The 27,922-nt window shown below is 44.7% G+C and overlaps 1 protein-coding gene across 2 annotated transcripts in view; it reads right to left on the bottom strand.

The window, feature by feature from the left end:
* Nucleotides 1-27,922, bottom strand: part of LOC137524699 (dynein axonemal heavy chain 7-like) — a 565,826-nt gene that overhangs the window by 176,992 nt on the left and 360,912 nt on the right. For both annotated transcript variants that reach the window (XM_068244848.1, XM_068244849.1), the window contains one exon: nucleotides 21,192-21,377. In XM_068244848.1, coding sequence (XP_068100949.1) covers nucleotides 21,192-21,377 — 186 coding nt within the window. The remainder of the gene's footprint in view (nucleotides 1-21,191; nucleotides 21,378-27,922) is intronic.

Below are 27,922 nucleotides of genomic sequence, written 5' to 3'. Positions count from 1 at the left end.
ACGCGAACTTCCGCAAAAGTTCACGAACCGGCGAACTTTGCGAACCACAATAGACTTCAATAGCCAGGTGAACTTTCAAAACTACAAACACTGTTTCTGGCCACAAACGTGATGGAAAAGATGTTTCAAGGGGTCTATCACCTGGAGGGGAGCATGACGGACTGGGATAGATGCCAAAAGTCCCGGGGAAAATTCTGGATTTGACGCACAGCAGGGTTATAATCCCTCAAAGGCAGAAATTACATTGGATTCTTAAATTGGAGGCGTAAAGTGCTTGAAAACATCTTGCGTGTGTATACATGGATCAGGTAGTGTAAGTAGTGTACTGCTTCACACTGACATACCAAACTCAATGTGTAACGCACCGCAAACAGATGGTCATGCTGGTGCGCACGTTGGCGAGAGTGCAGGTGATGGCGGCTTTCAAGCCCATATGGTCGGGCTGAGGTAGCTCAATGACAGAACAACAGTGACTGTCCAGCTGATCGAATTTGGTCTGTCCACAATGAAGCAACAACCTTATTTTCTTGGGTGTGCCCCCCAACACACTCATATAGGCCATTGCTTCATTATGTGAGAGGCAAGCCCCTTCACCACGGCAAGGTAACGATCACGAAGGGGAATTGACACATGTACATGCCTTTTGTTCTTTTGTTGTAGCCGCAGTGCAGCCAGAAAAATTAGGCATGTACACGCACCAGAAAAATTATTTTTTTTGTTAGCGGCCGCTAGCAGCAGCCTTAAAAATTCAGGAATACACCTGGAGTCCTGGACCCTGTTGGTGGTGGCGGAGAAGGCAGTCAAGCGGCCTGCAGGCGGAGAGGCTGTGTGGGGACTGACTTAGACTTCGGGCATCTCCAGTTGGCGATCTCCAGTTGGTGCGGGGTCAGCCACTGATCCACCTGTTTGTTCAGAGCAGCCATGAGAGCTGCTCCAGTGTGACTCTGGGCTTTAAGGCAAGACATGTCCAATATGGCGTGACACCGTCGTACCTGGCATGCAGCATAGGCCCTAGGGAGCTGGGGTGTGTAGTTGGAGAGGAGATTGCCACTGAGCCGAGGATGAGGAGGATGACAGCGAAAAGGATGTAGCAGGAGGAGTAGGAAGAGAAGGAGAGGAGGTGGCAGCAGGCCTGCCTGCAAGCCGTGGAAGTGTCACAACTAGGTCCGCTGCACAGCCACGTACTCCCTGCTTGCCAGCTGTCAGACGCCGGGCAAGGGGGTGACTGGCAGACTTTGGCTTCTTCCGCTCAAAGATTTCCTTAACGGACACCTGGTTGCTGTGGGCAGAGGAGCAGGAACCGCTCAAGATGAGAGGCGGAGTGGAGGAGGGTGGCTGTGAAGGTGCAAGGGGTAAAGCGGCTGAAGATGCTGCACCTGAAAGTGGAAAAAGAGGCGGAGGGTGGTTTTGAGTTTTTGTGCTGCTTTTCCTTAGGTGGTCTTCCCATTACTGTTTGTGCTTTCTCACCATGTGCCTTCGTAAGGCAGTTGTCCCTATGTGGGTCTTAGTCTTTCCACGATTCAATTTTTGGTGGCAGAGAGTACAGATTGCATTGCTCTCATCTGAGGCAGACACACACAAAAAATATCACACCGCTGAGCCCTGGGATAATGGCACTTTGGTGGTGGTGTCAACAGCTGACCTTGAAGGGCATATTGGCTGGCTGTCCATAGGTGGCGATACATGCCACCGGACACTGCCATGAGCTGTTTCTGACGACGAGCTCCCCCTGTTTATTTCAGCAACTTGTCTCCTCCTACTCCTCTCTGACTCCCCCTCTGAACTGTCCCCCTGTTCATCTTGTCTATTGGGATCCTATGTGACATCCATGGCAGTATCATCATCATCATCATAATCATCCTCCATAGCTACGCTTGTATCAGACACCTCCAAAACTGCACCAACGACAGGTAGTTCATCATCCTCACACCTTACGTCTATACTGATGGAGAGAAGAAACAGGAGCGCCTCTCTGGTGCATGAACATATTATTAAGAAAATAAGCGCATTAAAATTACACTTACAGTGTGTAAAGGAAGATAAGGCATTTCTCAAAGCCTGCCGACAGCTCCTCTTCTAGCTCTCTCGCTTGGTCAGAGCGAGAAGCGCGATGGTGCGATGTGGAGTGGGGTCTGGTGGGCGGGCCTCGTCACGTCGATGCCATCTGACGTCCATACTAATGCCTAATTAAGACGTATGAGGTGGTGGTGTAACATGCTTAGTGCCGTCATCTTGTAATAATAATGGCTGTGAATCAGTTAATTCACCACCAAATAACTCCTGCGAACTGTCAAATGGAGCGGATGTGGAGCTAGTAGTAGCAGTGCTGGCTGCCAGCTGAGAGTTAAGTGAGGTGCCAGAATCAGAGCAGGAGGAGGAAGATATGCCACAGTTCCCTCCGGAAGCTGAGGAAGATAAGGTGTTCTGTGTTGAATAGATAACTACATCCTGACAATCTTGGGAGTTGATGGCACGTGCCTTCTGAACACTGTACTTTGGTCGAGGGCCACACGAAATCACGTCAGCACGATCTCGAACAGACCTGCCTGGTGGCCTGCCTCGGGCTCTGCCTCTGCCTGTTTTGTACAGAGATGCAGTGAAAGGAATGCACTGACTGCTGGTATAATATAATGTGCAGGCCAGGCACACAGATGCAGTGGAAGGTATGCACTGACTGGTATAGTAAAACAATGTGCAGTCACACAGGAGCAGTGAAAAGGTATGCAGTGACTGCTGGTATAGTCCAATGTGCAGTCACACAGGTGCAGTGAAAAGGTATGCAGTGACTGCTGGTATAATACAATGTGCAGTCACACAGGTGCAGTGAAAGGTATGCAGTGACTGCTGTATAATGATGAGATGAATACACTTTAAATCCTATAGCAAGAATCTGTTATGGAGGGCACGTCTGCCATCCATTCAAGTGTGCACTGACTGGTATAATACAATGTGCAGTCACAGAGATGCAGTTAAAGGTACTGACTGCTGGTATAATACAATGTGCAGTCACACAGGTGTAGTGAAAAGGTATGCAGTGACTGCTGGTGTATAATACAATGTGCAGTCACACAGGTGCAGTGAAAAGGTATGCAGTGACTGCTGGTATATAATACAATGTGCAGTCACACAGGTGCAGTGAAAAGGTATGCAGTGACTGCTGCTATAATACAATGTGCAGTCACACAGGTGCAGTGAAAGGTATGCAGTGACTGCTGCTATAATACAATGTGCAGTCACACAGGTGCAGTGAAAAGGTATGCAGTGACTGCTGGTATAATACAATGTGCAGTACTGCAATCACACAGGTGCAGTGAAAAGGTATGCAGTGACTGACTGCCGGTATAATACTATGTGCAGTCACACAGGTGCAGTGAAAGGAATGCACTGACTGCTGCTATAATACAATGTGCAGTCACACAGGTGCAGTGAAAAGGTATACAGTGACTGCTGGTGGTATGATACAATGTGCAGTCACACAGGTGCAGTGAAAGGTATGCACTGACTGACTGCCGGTATAATACTATGTGCAGTCACACAGGTGCAGTGAAAGGAATGCACTGACTGCTGCTATAATACAATGTGCAGTCACACAGGTGCAGTGAAAAGGTATGCAGTGACTGCTGGTGGTATGATACACTGTGCAGTCACACAGGTGTAGTAAAAAGGTATGCAGTGACTGCTGGTATATAATACAATGTGCAGTCACACAGGTGCAGTGAAAAGGTATGCAGTGACTGCTGGTATATAATACAATGTGCAGTCACAGGTGCAGTGAAAAGGTATGCAGTGACTGCTGGTATATCACAGAATGTGCAGTCACACAGGTGCAGTGAAAAGGTATGCAGTGACTGCTGGTATATAATACAATGTACAGTCACACAGTTGCAGTGAAAAGGTGTGCTGAATGTGCTGAGCCTGGCACAGTATAGCAATTAGCAAGGGCGAGCTGCGACAGACAGGGCTATATATGCAGTGTCAGTGGGCCACACAAAAAAAACACATCACAAGAACATTAGCGCTCAAAAGAGCTGTTTTGGTGGTGCTTTTCAGCAACAAATATCAGCAAGGAGCAAGCTAAAAAGAGCCTAATTAAGCTTTCCCTATCTCTGCAGCAACCTCTCTTCCTTCTCTCACTAAAACAGCAGCACACAGAGTGAGAACATGGGCGATGCTGCTGCCTTTTATAAGGAAGGGGGGGGGGGCTCCAGGACGAAGTGCAGCCTGATTGGCTGCCATGTGTCTGCTGACTGTGATGTAGAGGGTCAAAGTTTAGCCCAATGATGTGGTATAGGGGGCGGGTCAAACTCGCTAAAGGTTCGTGTTTTGCCGCGAACGCGAACCCGCTGAATTTGCACAAACAAGTTTGCCGACGAACTGTTCGGGCCATCTCTAGTTAGGCACCATCATGGGGGTTAAGGTTAGGCACCAGGGGAAGTAAGGTTAGGGTTAGGCAGTTAGGAGGGTTATGGAAATTCTATGTTAATGATAAAGCTATTAAATTTTACGATGAGGATAATATCAAGGCTGCCATTGGCATCATCCTTTAAAAATTGAAATTGCTATTGTGATGATGATAATATTTTAGCAAGATATAGGTGCCCCCAGTATAGGTACCCAAGTATACATGCCACCATATAGGTAGCCTGGTATAGATGCACCTGATATAGGTAGCCAAGGATAGCTGCCCAAGTATAGGTGGCTAAGTATAGGTGCCCCCATACTGGTAGCCACCTATAGGTAGCCAGGCAAAGGTGACCCCATTATAGGTAGCCAGGTATAGGTGCCCCTATATATGTAGCCAGGTATAGGTACCCCCAGTGTAGATAGCCAGGTATATAAGTAACCAGGTATAGGTGCCCCCAGTATAGGTAGCCAGGAATAGGTGCCCCCACTATAAGTAAACAGGTATAGATGCCCCTAGTATAGTTAGAGAAGTATAAGTGCCCCCAGGTATAGGTGCCCCCTTTAGGTAGACAGGGATATGTGCCTCCCGTATAGATAGCCAGGTATAAGTGCCCCCTGTATAGGTAGCCAGGTATAGGTGCCCCCAGTATAGGTAGCCAGATATAAGTGCCCCCAGTATAGGTAGTCAGATATAAGTGCCCCCTGTATAGGTAGCCAGGTATAGGTGCCCCCAGTAGAAGTAGCCTGGTATAGGTGTCCTCATCCACCCCCAAAAAATGGTGTCAGCAGGCTAGGGGATTACAGTGCAAAGGAGGCAGCAGCGGCACACACAGAGGTCCATGTGCCGCCAGGCTTCTCTGTCTACAGCGCTAATAAGGAAGCAGAGTAAGCAGCAATGCAGACATGGAAGACCAGCAGCATGTGGGCCTCTATCCATGGAGCTCAAAAGAGGTGAGTGTTTACTGTAACCTTCTACTGCTACCGAAGCTCAGCAATGGAGGGGAGAGCACAGAATGGGCCCCGAGGAGGAGGGAGAAGTTAGGCCGTCCTCCCTGTGGCTGTGTCAGTATTCCCGCTGCGCCCCCCCTGCACTGCGCCCCGGGTGGACACCCACCTTGCCCTCTCCTAGAAACGGGGCTATTAACGGCGCTAACTGTATAATATGGGCACTGGGTTAAATGACGGCTTTACAGTGGTTCTAAATAGCGGCTTTACTGCCATTTGGGTATATTGTGGCCGCTCGGGTACATTCCAGCCTTACGGCTGCTGTAAACAGTGACCTTTACAGGCTTTGGATAGGTTACTGCATTATAGCCCCTGGAGGACCTGTAATTGGTAGCTTTACAACCACCGTGGTAAATTGCAGCTTAATAGTAGATGTAATAAGTGGTTTTAAAGCCACTTGGGTATATTGCAGCTTTACATATGGGGGAAGGTTAGAATTAGGCATATCTAAGCAAATACAGCAGCGCGTACTGGCAGGTGATATCCAAGAGGTATCTTTGTATTCCTAAATGAGCAAGGAGAAGAAAGAAACGCACATAGCGGGTAATCTTCCACTACTTGTACACCCAGTGCAGACTCCACACTTAGTACTTGGGAAATAAACCTCCACCTCATGCAGGACAGGGGTCACACTCCCCCCTTCATTGCCCTGCTCACCAGATAAGATCCAAATTCAGGCATATCACGAATATCAAGACTGTAGTTTCACCAGTTGAACTAAAAAGAGCATAAAAAACTGCCTCTCATAGCGTAAAAACCTTTTTTAATATGGCTAAAAGCCCCAATTAAAAGTTTGCGTACCAGATAAAACAATGTTACAAGCATATCTCATATAACCCTGTGGACGTCATCCGGACTCCTCGCCGCAGCGCCGGTAACCTCTGTCTATGTGATGTTTACAGGAAGCGTGCGTGTCCAAGGTTTTCAAAAGAATAGTAGGGGGTGAAATAGAAAATATTCCAGAACAGAGGATGGGAGGTTTCAAAAAAGAAATAAAGGAAATTCTGGAAACCAAGAATCTCGTAATCCACCCCGCGGACATAGGGGGGGGGAGGGGGGGGGGGGGTTGTGGTTCTTAATAAGGAACAATATTTGGGGGAAATTAGATAAAATTGTATCTGACAGTAATACTTATGAAAAACTGATGGGGAATCCAACGGCCAAATATAAACAGGAATTAATACAAATGTTGAAAGGGGGACTGGATGAAGGGTTATTAACTGACCAAGAATTCTGTTACCTGGTTCCCTCAGCACCTAGGGTGCCAGTAATCTATCAAACCCCAAAGGTGCACAAGAGTCTGATAGACCCTCCTGGTCGCCCTATAATAAGTGGAATTGGGTCGATAACTCACAGGCTGGGTATGTACTTAGACAGGTTCTTACAACCACTGGTGTCAAAGCTTCCCAGGGTACTTAAAGATACGGGTCACACACTACGGGTCCTTGAAAAAGTTAAGGTAGAGGAGGGGATGCTGTTGGGGACAGCGGATGGAAGCTCCCTCTACACAAACATACCCCATGAGGGTGGATTAGAGGCAGTAAAACACTACATGGAGGAGGATGATACGTTGAATGCACACCAGATTGAGTTTTTGCTTGAACTCCTAAGATTTGCACAAAAAAAAACTATTTCTGGTATAGAGGTGACTATTACCAACAGAGGTATGAATGTGCTATGGGGGCGTCTTTCGCTCCACCTATGGCAAATTTATACATGGCTAGGTGGGAGGAGTTAGCCATTGCGAGGGGCGCCCCCAATATCATCCTGTGGGGTCGGTATATTGACGACCTGTTGATTCTCTGGCGAGGGGAAGAAGAGGATTTGAAAAGGTTTTTTGAGGAGGTGAACAACATATGGCCTAATATTACACTCACATTGGAATTTGATAAATACAGTATACATTTCCTGGACCTTAATATCTCTGTGGATGGTGGGGAGCTCAAGACTAGGGGCTCGATTCACAAAGCGGTGCAAAGTGTTAGCACCATGGTGAAAAGGCCCTTATCACGCCTAAAGTCACTTTAGGCATGATAAGAAGAAACTCGCGCGAAGTTGCCGCGCGCAAAGTTTTGCGCGCGCAACCGCGCGCGTGCGCGCGCAGCGTCCCCGCTTCGCGCGAAGCTCCCATTAAGCCCTATGGGACTTTGCGCGCGCTCTCACGCGCGAACGCGCGAACGCGCGTTCGCGCGGTAACTTCGCGCGAAGAGCAGGAAAAAGCGGTGATAACTCAGTGGTGAAAAGGTCATCACGCCTAAAGTCTTTTAGGCGTGATAACTGGGTTATCACCGCTTGGTGAATCGAGCCCCAAGTGTTTTTTTCAAACAGACTGATAGAAATGGGTTTATACCTACTGAAAGCTGCCACCATCCACAATGGATAAGAGGGGTCCCAAGGGGCCAGATGGTCAGATTACGTAGCAATTGTACACATGTCCACGATTTCGATGAGCAGGCAGAAACTTTGAAAAAACGGTTTATGAAAAAGGGCTATAAAGAGTAAGTACTGAACAACACTATTAGGAATGTAAGAGGGATGGATAGAGGGAGTCTGGTGGCTGGAAAGCCACCGGCCCCTCCTACATATAATGAATTATCATTTATCAGTGATTATAGCCTACAATATAAAAAAAGTGGAAGAAATTGTTAAGAAATATTGGTCTATCCTGACCAGTGATCCTACCCTCGCTAGGGTCCTTCCGAGTAAACCTAAATTTATTTACCGGAGAGCAGAAAATCTTAGGGACAAACTTGTGCCCAGCTGTGTGGACCTACCTGTGGGCCGAATAACTAATGCCTGGCAACAACCGGGATTTTACCCATGTAGGAACTGCCAAGGATGTAACCTACACAATAGGAGAGAGACAGTGAGGAGTGTGACATCGCACTTTAATCATAGGTCATTTAAGATAAGAAATTTCGTCACATGCACATCCACGTATGTGGTTTATTTTCTTTGGTGTGGGTGTGGAATGCAATACGTGGGGAGAACCACGAGGGATCTGAAAACTCGCATTGGTGAACATATTTATAAAATAAAAAAGGGGCATGAAGACCACAGTGTCTCAGCCCACTTCAGAAGTGCCCATAACTGTAATCCCAACGGTCTAAAATTCTGTGTGCTAGAAAAATTGTCCCCAAGTTGGAGGGGATGCAATCGCCTCAGACAGCTGTCAAAGTTGGAAACCTATTGGATATACAAGTTGGGTACACTTGCACCGGGTGGCCTGAATATAGAGATTGATATTAATTGCTTTATTATGAATGACTAAAATGCTGAGATTATTTAGTAGTTGTGGGGGTGGGGGGGGGGGGGGTAATTGTGTTCGAGGAGAAGTGGGGAGGTGTTGCATTTCAATACATTCACACATGAGGTCACTTGTGGTACTTGAATATGCTGGAAGATATTAGGGTAGTATTACCATTTTATATTAACATTGGCTGAACAGTTGCTGCATACACGAGGGTCTAGGGTGGCTGGGGTCATGTTCTGTATAAATGTGGGTGAGGGGAAGGGGGGGTCTTACATCAATTAACGATGGGATACTTTAATCATGCTTTACTTCACCTACGGCAGGCATTCTCAACCAGGGTTCCCTGGAACCCCAGGGTTCCTTGAGTGCTCTGCAGGGGTTCCTTGGCATTTTCCCCCATCATGGAGGAAGTATAATAGAGCATACTATAATAGGTGGTACTGTAACAAGAAGCACTAAATTGGGGAGTCAGACAGTATAATGAGTGGCAGTGTAATAGGGGGTAGTGAAATAAACAGCCACACCTACTGTTAAAGACCAAGCCTCCTGCAAAATAAATGCAGGGATTCCTCGAGATCAAACAATTGTTTGCAGGGGTTCCTTGAGATCCAAAAGTTATTTGCAGGGTTCCTCCAGGGTAGAAAGGTTGAGAAAGGCTGACCTACGGTGTGTGTGGATACTGAATATTTATGAGTGAGACTGCTTTCCAAATGCAGTGAGGGACTGGCAGAGTGCTGGTGAGCATGGAAGCAGTGTACAACTTGCAGCCATGTATCGGATTGGAATACCTATTAAACATATATGGCACCTGGTATGAATATATGTTTGACAGAAACAGATGCCGCTGTTAGAACTTTTTATGGTGGGTTCGATGTACTGAGAATTTTAACTGTATATGTATAAGTAATATGTAATGGATGCTCGCCAGAGTCCCTGCCCCTACGGCTGATGGCCGCCTTGACATAAACCCTAGATAGGGTTTTTTGCAGAGGTGGGCGGAGATCTGCGCGGGCACACGCATATGTAAGGAGAGAGCGTGCGAGCGTGTCCATTGCCCCTGATGAGTCACGCCCTCTAGTGACGAAACACGTAAAAATGGGCGGAGCCTTGGACACACACGCTTCCTGTAAACATCACATAGACAGAGGTTACCGGCGCGCGGCGAGGAGTCCGGATGACGTCCACAGGGTTATGTGAGATATGCTTGTAACATTGTTTTATCTGGTACGCAAACTTTTAATTGGGGCTTTTAGCCATATTAAAAAAGGTTTTTACGTTATGAGAGGCGTTTTTTTATGCTCTTTTTAGTTCAACTGGTGAAACTACAGTCTTGATATTCGTGATATGCCTGAATTTGGATCTTATCTGGTGAGCAGGGGAATGAAGGGGGGAGTGTGACCCCTGTCCTGCATGAGGTGGAGGTTTATTTCCCCAGTACTAAGTGTGGAGTCTGCACTGGGTGTACAAGTAGTGGAAGATTACCCGCTATGTGCGTTTCTTTCTTCTCCTTGCTCATTTAGGAATACAAAGATACCTCTTGGATATCACCTGCCAGTACGCGCTGCTGTATTTGCTTGGATTTCTTAAAGGAGAAAAATTGACTTTTTTCTTTTGGACAGCGAGCAGCTTACTGATTTTGTAAGGTGTTACTGTGGTGAGCGCTGTATCATTGGGTTGTATAGAATTAGGCATAGATAGAGGGAGAAGGTTAGTGTTAGGCATAGATAGAGGGGGAAGGTTAGTGTTAGGCATAGATAGAGGGGGAAGGTTAGTGTTAGGCATAGATAGAGGGGGTAGGTTAGTGTTAGGCATAGATAGAGGGGGAAGGTTAGTGTTAGGCATAGATAGAGGGGGAAGTTTACAGTGAAAGATAGTAAATATTGGTATAATTACTGATATTCTAGTGTCAGGGATCGAATATAGTAGAATATCGGGGTAAAATTACTAACTTACTTTAATATTTCTATGGCATTTCCTTGCAACTATTTTACTAGCTGCAAATTAGAATAAGATTTATCTCATACTCTTTTAACCGATCACTAGTTTAACATCTACGCCTATGTGCTTACATTTAATAAAGGTAAAATGGGTGTGTGGTAATACTGAAAGTAGAATATCGGTCAATTTACCAATATTCTACTATCCCAAATTCCCAAAAGTAAAATATCAGTAATTATACCAATATTCTGCTATTCTTACACTAACCCTCCCCTATATATGCACTAACCTCCCCCCACCTACTCTACACACACACATACGCACGCACACACGCACGCGCACACACACACACACGCGCACACACACACACACACACGCACACACACACACACACACACACACACACACACACACTGATTTTTCCCTGTAGTGATAATTTGTAGACACTACTTTTGTAGTGGTATTTGTGCCTTTATTTTCCCTGTAGCAATTTTTTGCAGCACCTCCGGCGCCCAAATTTTCTGCTGTGGCCACTACTTGTGGCTTTTACACCAGAACATGCTGCTGGTACTTTGCAGTAGTTTACTACTGAAAAACAATGTTTTCAGCTTTATCTTGCAGCCTTTTTTTCACAGTGCCTCTATTTAATGCAAGCTTTTGTATCTAGTTAATGGGAATTTTTGAAATATAATACTATATAAATACTAAATAATAATAATACTAAATACTCCTAGTTTCTGGTGGTATGTTACTACTAAGGGTATTCTGTTTGTTTCCTTTTTCTCCTTGTACTGTAGGAGTTCGGCTCTGGGTACTTGTGTGGCCCTCTGAATTTGCTCCCTTATAGTCTGGGGTCTGTAACCCCTGTTCAAAGGCCCTTCTGAGGTTATGGAGTTGAAGGTCCCTTTCTCCAGTGTCCGAACAAATGCAGTTATAGCACAGGGCCTGGCTGAAAATAACTGCTTTCTTGGTGTGTGGCGGGTGGAAGCTGTCACACCTCAGTATCCGTTGGATTTCTGTACACAGCAGTCTGGAGCTAATTGTTTTTTTATCTGGATGGTGGTGTCCAGAAAATGTATGTGGGAGGTGGAGTGATTCCTTTTCAGTTTGATGGTGGGGTGAACTTCGTTAAAATTCCTGTGGAATTGGAGCAGTTGTTCCTCATTCCCTTTCCAGATGACAAAGATGTCATCGATGAAGCGGTAATAGGGAGGGGCTTGTGGGTGCAGGTTTATAGAAAATCACTCTCCAATTTCGCCATGAACAGATTAGCATATTGGGGCACGAAGTGTGTTCCCATGCTGGTCCCATCCTTTGCAAGTAAACTTCCCGACCAAAGGTGAAATAGTTGTGTGTGAGAATGAATCTCATGAGGGGTATCACAAATTCTGTGGGAAGGTGACACTGCATCAGAAAGTGTTCGCAAGCTGCGATGCCATCCTCATGTGGGATATTTGTATATAGCACCTTCACATCCATGGTAGCTAGGACGGTCCCCTCTGGTAGTGGGCCCAGAGCCTTCAGTTTCCTTAGTAGGTCTGTGGTGTTCTGTATGTAACATTCTGTGTTCCTCACTAGGGTTTCAGCATGTTGTCCAGCCATCCTGAGGTATTTTCTGTAAGCTTTTTCCCCCTGTTTCTGAAATGTTCCATGTATTTACCCAGCCCTGGGTTCCTCCACGCTGGAGGGGGCAGCTGTGAATCTTTTTTTGCTGTGCTTTGGTTCACCTGTGGTATGTTCCGGTTTGATTGCGTTGGGCTCATCAAATCCATAGCAGTGGGCCGGTCATGAAAGGATTCTCTAAGTCGCATATTCCTGAAAAATTCCTCCATGTCACAGCACAATTGCGTTTTGTCTAGGGACTTTGCTGGGCAATATGTAAGTCCTTTAGATAGTACAGAGAATTCTGCATTTCTAGACTTGTAGTCAGACAAATTTACAACACAAGTGTTGCCTGGGCTTTTCACAGGGTCAGTGTCCCTTCCTGCCTTCCATCTTAGTCTTTGTAGCTTTTTGTTTTTATCTTCATTAGCTGTCCCAGTAGCGTCATGTAGAATGTGCAGAGATCCTGTGTCACGCCGGCGATCAGCAAAGCGCTGAAGAATCTCCCGAAAGGTGAACCAGCCCGGAGTCAGTATGTGAGTCAAAACTTCTTATTGTACGGTTCTGATCCAGTTCTCTATAATGCCTGAGGAAGAAACTTAGCGTTTTGAAAGGTTGCAATAAAGCATGTATAGTTAGTCATTAACCCATTCGCGTTCCGTTGTTTTCACTTGAGAAATGTTCACCTCCCATTCATTAGCCTATAACTTTATCACTACTTATCACAATGAACTGATCTATATCTTGTTTTTTCCGCCACCAATTAGGCTTTCTTTGGGGGGTACATTTTGCTAAGTGCCACTTTACTGTAAATGCATTTTAACAGGAAGAATAAGAAAAAAACGGAAAAAATTGATTATTTCTCAGTTTTCAGCCATTATAGTTTTAAAATAATACATGCCTCCATAATTAAAACTCACGTATTGTATTTGCCCATATGTCCCGGTTATTACACCATTAAAATTATGTCCCTATCACAATGTATGGCGACAATATTTTATTTGGAAATAAAGGTGCATTTTTTCCGTTTTGCATCTATCACTATTTACAAGTTTAAAATAAAAAATATATAGAAATATTTCATCTTTACATTGATATTTAAAAAGTTTAGACCCTTAGGTAAATATTTACATGTTTGTTTGTTTTTTATTGTAATGTTTTTTTTTATATTAAAATTTTTATTTGGGTAATTTTGGGATGGTGGGAGGTAAACAATAGGTTTATAATGTAAATGTGTGTTGATTTTCATTTTTTTTACTTTTAGTTGTAGTATTACTTTTTGGCCACAAGATGGCGGGCATGAGTTTGTTTACATGACGTCCCTCTAAGCGTAACACATGCTTAGAGCGACGCATGGGGGAGGTAACAGCCAGAAAAGGCGCAGCTTCCGAGAGAAGCTGTCGCTTTTTCAGCGGGGGAGAGGAATCAGTAATTGGGCACCATAGCCCGATTCACTGATTGCCTGGCTAACGAACTGCGGGCCGGGAGTGCGCGTGCACGCACGCGATCGGCCGCGGGAGCGCGCGGTAGCGCGCATGGTTCCTGGATGTAGTTTCTAAGTCCAGGAACCAAGATAGGTTAAAGGTATCACCGGAATCAACATTTGTTGGTTTGATGTCTGCATTTATTGTCTTAACTTATCTGACTGTTCAGGAAGGCATTAGCAGTATATCTTTATCAAGGTTCCTCCACCTCCCAGTATGGAAAGACCAGAGTTTGTTACAAGATGCAGACTCGAGCCAGAAGTGTAACATTACAAGCAGCCATTTAGGAGTGGTGTATATATCCCACTGACTGCTAGTAATATTACAGCAATATTTCAGCACATCTAGCTACCTGTTACCTCATCTGATCAGATCAACTTTCCTCCTCAGCCTCTGTGCATACTCACTAATACTTCACAACACAGTGAAGTATTAGTGAGCTGTGTTAGGAATGAAGGATGATTTTAAAGCAGACATAAAGAACTGGGGTAATAAATACAGTGCCCCTGGCCTAGTGGCAATGTAAACCCTAATACAGAGTATTCAAAAAAATCTTGTTTATCGACAGTTGTCTTTCAACTAGCCCCGGAAACCGCTCACTAATTTGCTGTTGTCTCTCCTCCACTTAATACAGGCTGCTGTGACATAGCCAAGCAGCCTATCTGCATAGCACTCATGCGTCAAACTGTTGCCTTAACAAATTGATAAACTATCACTTGAGGACCACAGTACTAAACACCCCTAAAGACCAGGCCATTTTTTGTTAATTGCGCCACTGCAGCTTTAAGGCCAAGCTGCAGGGCCGTATAACTCTGCACACAAGTGATTCCCCCCCCCCTCTCTCTCCCCACCAACTGAGCTCTCTGTTGGTGGGGTCTGTTTCCCCCCCCCCCCCAGATGTTATTTTTTGTTTTATAAATATTTATCTGTGTATTTTTGTAATATTTTTTGCTATTTATTTATTTTTTATCCCCGCCCTCCCACCCCCCACCAGCCAATCACTGTGATCAGCTGTCACTCCTGAGCCAATGGAGGGGACAGCTGTGTTACACGGCTGTCCCTAGTACAGGGCTGCACCAGTGTAATGGTTAAGGGCTCTGCCTCTGACGCAGGAGACCTGGGTTTGAATCTCGGCTCTGCCTGTTCAGTAAGCCAGCACCTATTCAGTAGGAGACCTTAGGCAAGTCTCCCTAACACTGCTACTGCCTATAGAGCACGTCCTAGTGGCTGCGGCTCTGGCGCTTTGAGTCCACCAGGAGAAAAGCGCGATATAAAAGTTATTTGTCTTGTCTTGTCAGATCGCTTCGCTGTACAAGGTTTATAGACGGCAGTTTCGCCATGTAACGGTCTCCCGAGCGGAGCGCTGGGAGACTAAAGGCGGAGCGGAGCAGCGTGCACATAATCTCCTGCACAAGCCAGCTCCGGGACCTGACGCCAATTTGCGTTAGGTGGTCCTGGGGCTGCCGCCGCAGTCACGCCCATTGGCGTGACGCGGTCTCCAGGTCGTTAAGGGAAAAGTTACTGTGCATGTGTGCACACTTTTATTGAGGGTCTGAGGGAAAGAGCTAAGGGTCTAAATGGAAGAGAATGATGCTATTGAGGATGTTTGGGAAAGAGCGAGGGAGGCTTACTGAGGGTTGGAGGGGGGTAAGGCTACTGAGGGATGCTGTGGGGTGGATGTGGAGAAATAGAAACTAATTTATGGCCTGGAAGGGAGAGAGTGGGGCTACTGAGGATGCTGGAGTGTAAATGAGGAGAGAAGGTAAATCAGTTTCTAGGCTTAATGGCTCTTAGGTGAAGTTAAAAAAGTTCTCCTCCACCCTTCAACTCAGACACCCTGTTGTGATGTGGCAGCTAGGGGTGCCCCGTTTCCATGTTATCTAGCCCCCCAGTAGTTGGCAGCCAGATGTGCCCCCAGAGAGGGCACCCCCAGTATTGGTAGCCAGAGAGGGCACTCCCAGTATTAGGTATTCAGAGAGGGCATGCTCAGTATTAGGTTGCAAGATAGGGTGCCCCAAGTAAAGGTAGCCTGGGTGACCCCCTCCCTCAGTATAGGTATCCAAGGACCCCCCCCCCCCCCCCCCCCAGTATAGGTGGTGAGAGAGTTTCACCCAGTATTAGGTAGGTAAAGAGGGCATTTCCAGTATAGGTAGCCAGAGAGTCCCCCAGGATTGGTAGCCAGAGAGCCACCAAGTGTAGTAGTCAGACAGCTCTCTGGTTTAGGTAGTTAGTGTGGCCCCCTCTCCCAGTACAGGTGACCAAGAGCCCCACAAATAAAATCCCTGGATCAGCAGCACTGGGAATTACCTAATAAGTATAGCCATGGATGTATTTCAATGCATGGAAAGCTTTTAAGCCCCCTTAAACGTAGATAAAGAATTTGCCATAACTACTTCCTGTGGTAATACATTCCACATTTTAATCATAACTGTAAAGAACTGTTTGCTAAATAACTAGCGAAAACTTTTTTCCTCCATGCACAGATCACGTCCCCTAGTCCTTTGCACAAGCCTAGGGGCAAAAAACTAATCTGTCAAGCTTTTATATTGCACTCTGATGTATTGATACATGTTACTGTATAAACTCGAGTATAAGTCTATGAATTTAGGTCTGACTCACTAAATAAAGGTATAGGGGTCGACTTATACACAAGTCACAGGCAACACTGAGCACATTGAGCAATGTGTGTACTAATAATGACATTCCCATTTGCAGCAATTTACCCAGTGGTAAGTGATACTTTGAGGAAAGGAAATGCCAAGAAAACACAGGTCTGAAAGTCCTGGCCACAACAATTCACAAGGAAAGGGATAGGGGGAAATACTGAGCTGCAGGAGGGGGAGTGAATAAGTGCAGCACTTTGGGGCCTGGAGGAGGTATTAGCTGCACTGAAAGAGACATTGAAGCGAAAAACAATTTATGATATAATTAATTGGTTGTGTAGTACGGATAATTACTAGAACATTAGTAGCAAAAAAAATATTGTCATATTTTTATTTTCAGTTATACAGCTTTTTTTTATAACATTGCATCAATCTCTAATATTTGCAGTTTACACACTATTCAGCATTCTAAATGTTTTTAGACAACAGGCAGTGAACTTTTGACCTGTCTTGAACTGTTCTCTGCAAAAGAAAAAACAATACAGTTCAGATAACAACCTTCAGAAAACAGAGCTCTCTGCGACTTTGAAAGTCGTGGAGCTCAGTGGCAATTTGCATAGATAACAACTGTAGTTTCTTAACTCTTCCTGTACTGGAAACAATACTAGACTTGTGTCTCTGCTCCTTATGCTTTATTTCTTAGCTGTACTACACAACCAACTCATTATATAATAATTTTTTTTCCGCTTCAGTGTCTCTTTAACCTCCCCGGCGTTCTATTAAGATCGCCAGGGCGGCTGCGGGAGGGTTTTTTTTTAATAAAAAAAAATCTATTTTATGCATAAAGAAAGAGAAGAGCGCCGGCACTGCTGTCATACACTTTAATCCCAACTTGTTAAAATCGTAAACAAATACAAAAGATTTTCCATGCAAACAGTTGATAACACATACCATAGGTGCCTGTGGATAGTGCGGTGGGTGCGGAGGGTGCAGAGCCTGACAGCCGTTTCGCACGTTTGCGCTTCTACGGAGGCGCTCTTCATTTTCTTTATGCATATGGATGTCACTTTTCGCCTGAGCACGCTGGGGATCTACAACGCACACATCTTTGCATAGGACTGTGTTGTCTCTCCCTCTCTCCTCCTTCCCTGGATGGGACGACGGCTCCTGCAGTGCCAGCATTCCTTCTTTCTGTTTCTACTTATGTAAAATCTATTTTATGCAGCCAACTGAAAGTTGGCTGCATGAAAGCCCACTAGAGGGCGCTCCTGCCGCATATTTCTGATCGCCTCCGGCGATCAGAAGTAACAAGAAGGGCCGCGATGAGCGGCCCTCCTTGTTTAGCTTTTCTCGTCGCCGTGGCGACGAGCGGAGTGACGTCATGGACGTCAGCCAACGTCCTGACGTCAGCCGCCTCCGATCCAGCCCTTAGCACTGGCCGGAACTGATTGGTCCGGCTGCACAGGGCTCGGGCGCCTGGGGGGACCCTCTTTCGCCGCTGCTCGCGGCGGCAATCAGGCAGCACACGCGGCTGGCAAAGTGCCGGCTGCGTGTGCTGCTTTTTATTTGGTGAAAATCAGCCCAGCAGGGCCTGAGCGGCACCCTCCGGCGGTAATGGACGAGCTGAGCTCGTCCATACCGCTCAGGAGGTTAAGGGACAGGAGGGCTTAATGGCTGCAATACTGTATGTAGTGCTGTCAAATAACCTCTCCTAGTCCCCAAGTGCAGCTATTAACTTTGCTGGGTAGACTTATACTTGAGTCAATAAAAAAATCCAGCTTAAGAGGGTTGAATATTGGAGTCGACTTATACATGGGGTCGACTTGTATTCGAGTATATACAGTAATTAGATCTCCTCTAAGGCATCTGTTCTCAAGGCTAAATAAGCTGAGTTCATCTAACCTTTCCTGGTAAGTGAGACCTTCTATCCCTCTAATCAATGTTGCTGCTCGTCTCTGCTCACCTGCTCTAAAACTACAATCTCTTTCCTGTAATGTGGTGCCCAGAACTGAATTCCATACTGCAGATGTGGCCCTACTAGAGGCAGTATTAAGCTAGCATCCCAAGGTTTTAATTCCCTTTTAATGCATTCCAAAATTGTATTTACTTTAGCTGCAGTGGCTTGGCATTGAATATGTGTGATGAATAGCGGAAAAGCCGCTGCGTGTTCTGACAGTAAGGCGGCTGATTCCGCGTCTGATGCGGCGGTTTGTCCGCGTCAGCATGCGTCTAGGTTATCTGGAACTAATGGTGCACATGGGAAGAATGGCGTGGGGGGCCGCTGCATGTTCTGACGGTAAGGCGGCGGATTCCGCGTCCAGTGCGGCGGTTTCCCCCGCAGCAACATGTGTCTGGGCTGTCTGGACCTAGTAGTGCACACAGATGGAGAGCTACGCGCGCGCGCTGCAAGACAAGCTCTTTATACCAATAGGAGGAAGATCAGCTGATCAGGGCGGTCAGCTGATTCCTGCTCAGTCAGTGATTGGTTGATGGGAGTTAGGCGGCGCTGTGGGATGCTTTACTGTATATATCTCCTGCTGTTCAGTTGCTGGTTGTCTGGCGTTGCGAATGCCTATGTGTTAGCACTCAGACCTTAGTCAAATCCTTCAGTGTGGTGGAACCAGGAAGACCTGGGAATCCACACTTAGCCAGTTACTGTTTATCATCTGTGTTATTCTCTAGCATAGTTCCAGGGTGTTGAGATCACGGCCCTCACACCCCAGACTAGGCCTTGTTCTGATATCTGTTATGACCTGTAGCTTCCCTGACTATTCTTCTGATCTCTGATTTGGTACCTTGCATATCTGATACACTGTTGCCGACCCGGCCTGTCTGACCTTCTGGCTGTCACCCCCCCTTAGGGTGTCCAGCCTTTCCGCAGGGGTCCCCTGCTCTACAGAAGGGACCCTGCTCCTTACCAGTTAGGGACTCCCTCTCCAGGTGTCCTTGACTGCAGTAGAGTCTTCTCTACTTATTGGACCACCTGCTACCCCGGTGGTCCAAAGGTTACTGTTGCACCAAAACACTTACACACTCAGGTGTCTAGAGGTTAGACATATTTGATTATTGGCGATTCTGCAGATCCCCAATAATCAGATATATCTGTATTCTTGGGGATACTGCAGATCGCCAAGAATCAGATTCTCTCTCTGGTTGCTGACACCTATCGTTACAATATGATTACTTAATTTGTTGTCGGATAGGTAGTCAGAGAGCCTACCCCCCTCATTATAAATAGCCACAGAGCTCCCCTCTCCAGTATACGCAGCCAAAGAGCCCCTAAGTGTAGTAGTCAGATAGCTTTCGAGTATAGGAAGTCAGGGAGGCCCCCTCCTTCAGTAAAGGTAATCAGAGAGTCCCACCAGCATAGGTACCAAGAAAGCCCCCTAGTATAGGTAATCAGAGAGCTACCCAGTATAGGTATCCACTGAGCCTCCTCAGTATAGTCACACAGATAATTTTAGGGGTGTAGCTTTTGCACCAATTGGGGACAGAGCTTAATGAGAGGTCTCGGCACCCCTTCTAAAAGAAAAATTAAGGCACCCTGAGCAGTTGCTCAGGTTGCTCAGGGCAAATGCTGGCCATGTAAGCTTTGACAATAATAATGTTCTAAAAAGCAAGGATTTATATTGTAGTATTGAACTCAATGTATGTATAAAGCTTTCCCACGCAGTAAAAAAAAGTATAGTTATTACTTGATGTAGAACATAGCAATATTGATTATGGCAGCATGACGGCACAAGGAATTACACAAATATGTCTGACCACTTAATCTTTGGCAGTGGGTTAGGTATATTAACCATTTCTGCCACTAGGACGTGAGCTTCACATCTGCAGCGGCAGCTGCTACAGCCACAGGGATGCGATAGTCACGTCCCTGCAGTTTGGGGGGCTGTGCGCGATCGTGCGGTAGGAAGCCCGCGATTGCGATGTTTGGCATGGTACAAAAGTCCCCTAAGCCAATCTGTACATGTCCTCTGAGAATGATCACTGTTTTTTAAAAAAAACAGCAATCATTCTTAAATCGTGTCACTGCGCTATCTCTCGCTCACTCATTTCCACCGCTTCTGCTGCCGATAGTTAGATTCATGGATGAGAACATAGTTCCCATTCATTCATCTCCCTCTCCCCTAGGCCTCCGTGATGCAGGCATCAATGAAATTCCTGCGTTACTTCCTTAGCAACAATGTAGCACATTGCTTCCTATTAAGCATACTTATTGTACGCTTATAAGAAGTACTGTGCGAAGACATCTTGTGGCCAAATAGTAAAATTACACTTATAGACATTAGTGAATAAACATTTTTAATACGTATGTCAAGAGAGTATATTATTATTCAATTATGGGCTAGAAATTAGTGATGGATGTAAAAGTGAAATAATGCACCTTTATTTCCAAATAAAATATTGTCATCATACATAGTACTAGGGATATAATTTTAACGATGCAATAACTGGGACAAATGGGAAATAAAATGTGTCAATTTTAATTACAGTAGCATGTATTGTTTTAAAACTATAATGGCCGAAACCTGAGAAATCTATATAAAAAAAATAATGAATTTTTCCCATTTTTTTTTCTTATTATTCCTGTTAAAATGCATTTAGAATAAAATAATTCTGAGCATAATGTACTAGCCAAAGAAAGCTTAATTGGGGGTGAAAAAACAAGGTATAGATCATTTTGTTGTGATAAATAGTGATAAAGTTATTGGGGAATGAAAGGGAGAAGCACTGAAATGTGAAAATTCCTCTCATCCATAAGGTGAAAAATACCCGTGGGCTGAAATGTTAAAAACCATACAACATTGTTTAAGGTATACTAAATATTCAGTAAAGGGTTAGGGTTCTCAAACTCTTTAACAAACAAAACATAAATAATTATTTTGTCAACTGAAATACCTGTCTGTAACTTGAAGTGAAAGCTCCCTGGTATGCTACAATTCCAGAAGAAATGAGGATATCTCCAGTGAGGTTGAAGTAAAGATTTCCAAGCTCTATGGCAGATTGATTCCATCTTGTTTTTTCACCACCTAAGCCTCCAATCAGTTGTTCTGCACGATCCAGTTTCTTGCTACATAAGTCAACCTGAAAAGAGAAATAGTAGGAATGTCAGATAATGAAAGTTACATTACTTACTTCTCGTGGCAATCCTAAGAGCATTTTCTGCACCAGTGAAGTAGAATCCTCTACTAGGATATATTACACTACAGAATTTTCAACAGTATAAAATATGATTTATTTCTACTGTATACAGGAAGAATGGATGGAGAGGGGAGTGGAAGATCACCTGCAGGGAACAAATATGACTGGTCAGAAAAATACAAACCAACTAATCACTTTTCATTCTCATCAAGGAACATTAGGCGAGCAAATTTACACACACCTACTTGATGCCCATTCCAGTTATAAACACTAAAAGCCCATACCCACAGAATGAGCGAATTGTTAGGAACAAACGAGAAACAATAGATCGTTTCAATAATGGCAGGAGGGTACAGTCGGTGCACATTAAACACTAAAGATCCATCAAGTCGGATCTTTAGCGATGTCCGAGCATCACACATGTTGTGTGATGCTCGGACATCGCTAAAGATCCGACTTGATGGACCTTTAGTGTTTGGTGTGCGCCGTCTGTACCCACCTGCTGTTATTGAAACGATCTATTATTTCTCGTTTGTTCCTAACAATTCGCTCATTCTGTGGGTTCTTACTGCGACCCCGCCTGCCTAACTCCGCTCCGTCAAATGTGCTTGTTGTCCCCCCCACATAGAAACATACACGTCATCAACAAGAAGCAGATGATGCGAATGTACAGAGTTGTGAATCTGTGTGGGCTGCTTTGCTGGGGGATGTTATGTTGGTGGTGGGGTGCTCTGCTATTTTTTATTTTTGTACACTGTCAATTTGTTCTGACGACGCTCGTATAGAGTGAAACTAGCACTAGTTGACACTAACACTGTATATATGTATAGGCACAGCCTCTGTGATCACCCTTATTACCTCAGCAATTTTTCCCCACGGCACAGGAAGGGGGAGGAGTGCTACATCTAATGCAGGAAGTAGTACAGCCTCATGCACTGCCTGCTTCTACTCCAGGTGGAAGAACATAGTGGCTGAGCACCACAGCGGCACCCCTAGCCATGGCTACACCCGGGGCTGTGAGCACCCGCAAGCCCTGTGGTAGGTACGACACTGCCTTAAATGACTGTAATAGACTGAAATAACAGTATGCAATTTCAGTACCATGACACCACATCTCTTTAAAACCTCATTTCCACTTTCAGCGTGTTTACACAAAGGCCTTTTTCTACGAACATATTAATGTGCAATAAACGCATACATAGGTGCTTAACGTCACATTTCATTTTTTTTAGCAACAGCAGCACAATTCAATTAATTGAAAAAAAGCCCACAGAAAAAAAGCAGGCTTTTTTTTCTGCATGCAAAAAAATCAGATGTGAAAAAAAAAACACATCTAGTAGAAATGATGTCTAAACCTTTCTTTGTGCTGTACACCAAAGCCTTTAAATGTACAGTTTTTTTATGAGACTGTAAAAAAAATATTAAAGAGGCTCCACCCAATCCAGACTCCACCCACTAAATCCAGGCAGAAATAAAAATGTTCATTTATGTTTATCAAAAAGATCTGTCTATTTACTACTGTAATAAATTTGATTTCAGGATCTACTCGTGTAGAAGCCCTAAAATTCTAAACAGCTCACTGTTGTTTTTTCCCTGTCTATGTACACAGTGATCACATAATAACACAACTGATTATTTAAAAAAAAAATAGACGCAAGAAAAAGATTATTTACTTGAACAGCACCCAAACTGGCTGTTACGAAAATGAAACACAAAACACTTGATGTAAATGAGGCTCATCAATTCATCAATTTTTCCTGTGCCCAAGAACATAATTAATGCCAGCTAATTTGTGAGTTTCAGCTTCAGATAATTATTTATATGAAGCTGTCAAAGACTTATAGTCTGCTAAGTGTATAATTTCAAATGCTTATCACGTATTACTTGAAAGATAAAAAAACATTTTGAAATGAGAATTATCATATCATCAGCCAAAGAATGTTAATATCTCTATGCTTAACTGCAGATTAAATTGGCCACATAGCATTAATTAAAATATAGCAACTTGTTAATCTTTTGGGGTGAAATCAAAAGGAAAATCTTAAATAGCAGCACCAGTGCTATTCTATGAGTGTAACCCACCCACTTTAGTACCAGCGGTCTCTGCCCCCTTAAGGACCAGAGACCGCTGGTACAAGAAACGGCGGAATAACGATGAATACCGATGAATCGCCACACATACCCGCCGCAATCGCCGCCACATGTTGGGAACCTGGGCCAACCACTCTGCCGTCTCTATGACAGCAGAGTTCCTGTGAGCCGGTCAGGAGACGCTTTTATTGGCTCCTGACCCTGCCTATCAATGTAAGTCAATGGGAGCTGCTTATGTTGATAGACAGGGTCAGGAGCTAATGAAATCAGCTCCTGTCCCGGTCACAGGGCTCTGCCATTATAGAGACGGCAGAGCGAGTGAGCTGCGGTGGGGAGACAGTGTCGAGATCGTCAGGAGCAACAAAGGCGTCGAGAATGTGCTGCATTGGTGGATTGAAATCTACGCCCTGGCAGCCAGGTAGCCATCAAAACAGGAAGTAGATTTCAATCTTTAACCACTTGATGAGGACCACAGTCTTTTCGCCCCTTAAGGACCAGAGCCTTTTTCTCCATTCAGACCACTTCAGCTTTCACGGTTTATTGCTCGGTCATACAACCTACTATCTAAATGAATTTTACCTCCTTTTCTTGTCACTAATACAGCTTTCTTTTGGTGCTATTTGATTGCTGCTGCGAGTTTTAGTTTTTATTATATTCATCAAAAAAGACATGAATTTTGTCAAAAAAATGATTTTTTTAACTTTCTGTGCTGACATATTTCAAATAAAGTAAAATTTCTGTATACATTTTTGTCCAAATTTATTGTGCTACGTCTTTGATAAAAAAAAACATTCAGTGTATATTTATTGGTTTGGGTAAAAGTTATAGCGTTTTCAAACTATGGTGCCAAAAGTGAATTTTCCCATTTTGAAGCATCTCTGACTTTTCTGAGCACCTGTCATGTTTCATGAGGTGCTAAAATTCCAGGATAGTATAAATACCCCCCAAATGACCCCATTTTGGAAAGAAGACATCCCAAAGTATTCACTGAGAGGCATGGTGAGTTCATAGAAGATTTTATTTTTGTCACAAGTTAGCAGAAAATGACACTTTGTGACAAAAAAAAAAAGTTTCCATTTCTGCTAACTTGCGACAAAAAACAAAAAAATGAAATCTGCCACGGACTCACTATGCTCCTCTCTGAATACCTTGAAGTGTCTACTTTCCAAAATGGAGTCATTTTTGGGGTGTGTTTACTGTCCTGGCATTTTGGGGGGTGCCTAATTGTAAGCACCCCTGTAAGGCTTAAAGGTGCTCATTGGACTTTGGGCCCCTTAGCGCACCTAGGCTGCAGAAAAGTGCCACACATGTGGTATTGCCGTACTCAGGAATAGGGAAGCTCATTCGGATTCCGCGGAAATGCAATTTCCGAAATTCCGATCGGAAATTGCATTTCCGCATCGGAATGCGGAAATCGGTAATGCAAGTGCGGATTTCCGGAAATTCCACCCGACTTTAACATTGATTTTCTTAAAAACTATAAGATCTTTTTGCAAACTTTTTTTTTGCATCTTGTTCACAAGATTCAGTTTAACAAACCCTGAAAATTTGGTGTTTCTAGGACTTACGGGGGCTTTGCTATTAACCGCTAAAGTCAGCGGATTTTTACTGTAATATAAAATGCAGAAAATCAGCTTCTGCCTATTTTCTGCATTTAGATTACAGGAAAAATCCGCTGACTTTAACGGTTAATAGCAAAGCCCCCGTACGTCCTAGAAACACCAAATTTACAGGGTTTATTAAACAGAATCTTCTGAACAAGATGCAAAAAAGTTTTCAAAAAGACCTTATAGTTTTTGAGAAAATAGATGTTAAAGTCAGGCAGAATTTCCGCGATTTCCGGCGGAAATTCCGCATTGGCATGCGGAAATTGGTAGCGGAAAGCGGAATCGGTATTTGGAAATGGCGGAATGCGGAATTACCGCGGAATTGGAAATTGGCATTTCCGACCATCCCTACTCAGGAAAAGTAGTATAATGTGTTTTGGGGTGTATTTTTACACATACCCATGCTGGGTGGGAGAAATATCTCTGTAAATGACAATTTTTTGATATTTTTTACACACAATTGTCCATTTACATAGATATTTCTCCCACTCAGCATGGGTATGTGTAAAAATACACAGCAAAACACATTATACTACTTCTCCTGAGTACGGCAATACCACATGTGTGGCACTTTTTTGCACCCTAACTGCGCTAAGGGGCCCAAAGTCCAATGAGTACCTTTAGGATTTCACAGGTCATTTTGAGACATTTGGTTTCAACACTACTCCTCACGGTTTAGGGCCCCTAAAATGCCAGGGCAGTATAGGAACCTCACAAATGACCCCATTTTAGAAAGAAGACACCCCAAGGTATTCCGTTAGGAGTATGGTGAGTTCATAGAAGATTTTATTTTTTGTCACAAGTTAGCGGAAATTGATTTTTATTGTTTTTTTTTCACAAAGTATAATTTTCCGCTAACTTGTGACAAAAAAATAAAATCTTCTATGAACTCACCATACTCCTAACGGAATACCTTTGGGTGTCTTCTTTCTAAAATGGGGTCATTTGTGGGGTTCCTATACTGCTCTGGCATTTTAGGGGCCCTAAACCTTGAGGAGTAGTCTTGAACCCAAATGTCTCAAAATGACCTGTGAAATCCTAAAGGTACACATTGGACTTTGGGCCCCTTAGCGCAGTTAGGCTGCAAAAAAGTGCCACACATGTGGTACTGCCGTACTCAGAAGTAGTATAATGTGTTTTGGGGTGTATTTTTACATATACCCAATGCTGGGTGGGAGAAATATCTCTGTTTTTTGATTTTTTTACACACAATTGTCCATTTACAGAGAGATTTCTCCCACCCAGCATGGGTATGTGTAAAAATACACCCCAAAACACATTATACTACTTCTCCTGAGTACGGCGATACCACATGTGTGACACTTTTTTGCAGCTTAGGTGCGCTAAGGGGCCCAACGTCCTATTCACAGGTCATTTTGAGGCATTTTCTAGACTACTCCTCATGGTTTAGGGCCCCTAAAATGCCAGGGCAGTATAGGAACCCCACAAGTGACCCCATTTTAGAAAGAAGACACCCCAAGGTATTCTGTTTGGTAAATGGTGAGTTCATAGAAGATTTTATTTTTTGTCACAAGTTAGTGGAAAATGACACTTTGTGAAAAAAAAAAAACAATAAAAATCAATTTCCGCTAACTTTTGACAAAAAATAAAATCTTCTTTGAACTCGTCATACACCTAACAGAATACCTTGGGGTGTCTTTTTCTAAAATAGGGTCACTTGTGGGGTTCCTATACTGCCTTGGCATTTTAGGGGCCCAAAACTGTGAGTAGTCTGGAAACCAAATGTCTGAAAATGACTGTTCAGGGGTATAAGCATCTGCAAATTTTGATGACAGGTGGTCTATGAGGGGGCAAATTTTGTGGAACCAGTCATAAGCAGGGTGGCCTCTTAGATGACAGGTTGTATTGGGCCTGATCTGATGGATAGGAGTGGTAGGGGGGTGACAGGAGGTGATTCATGGGTGTCTCAGGGGGTGGTTAGAGGGGAAAATAGATGCAATCAATGCACTGGGGAGGTGATTGGAAGGGGGTCTGAGGGGGATCTGAGGGTTTGGCCGAGTGATCAGGAGCCCACACGGGGCAAATTAGGGCCTGATCTGATGGGTAGGTGTGCTAGGGGGTGACAGGTGGTGACAGGAGTTGATTGATGGGTGTCTCAAGGTGTGAGGGGGGAATAAATGCAAGCAATGCACTGGCGAGGTGATCAGGGCTGGGGTCTGAGGGTGTTCTGAGGGTGTGGGTGGGTGATTGGGTGCCCTAGGGGCAGATAGGGGTCTAATCTGATGGGTAGCAGTGACAGGTGGTGACAGGGGGTGATTGATGGGTGATCAGTGGGTGATTAGATGGCAGAACAGATGTAAACAATGCACTTTGGAGGTGATCTGAGGGTAGGTCTGCGGGCGATCTGATGGTGTGGGAGGGTAATCAGATGCCCGTAAGAGGCAGGTTAGGGTTTGATCTGATGGGAGGCAGTGACAGGTGTTGACGGGGTGATTGACAGGTGATTGACAGGTGATTGACAGGTGATTACAGGGGAGAATAGATGTATACAGTACACAGGGGGGGAGGTCTGGGGGGGTCTGAGGTCGTTCTGAGGGTGTGGGTGGGTGATTGGGTGCCTTAGGGGCAGATAGGGGTCTGATCTGATTGGTAGCAGTGACAGGTGGTGACAGGGGGTGATTGATGGGTGATCAGTGGGTGATTAGATGACAGAACAGATGTAAACAATGCACTTTGGAGGTGATCTGAGGGTAGGTCTGCGGGCGATCTGATGGTGTGGGAGGGTGATCAGATGCCCGTAAGAGGCAGGTTAGGGTCTGATCTGATAGG

Source organism: Hyperolius riggenbachi, chromosome 7 (assembly GCF_040937935.1).
Source record: "Hyperolius riggenbachi isolate aHypRig1 chromosome 7, aHypRig1.pri, whole genome shotgun sequence".
In the NCBI taxonomy this organism is placed as follows: domain Eukaryota; kingdom Metazoa; phylum Chordata; class Amphibia; order Anura; family Hyperoliidae; genus Hyperolius; species Hyperolius riggenbachi.
This window is presented reverse-complemented; position numbering and strand designations above follow the sequence as displayed.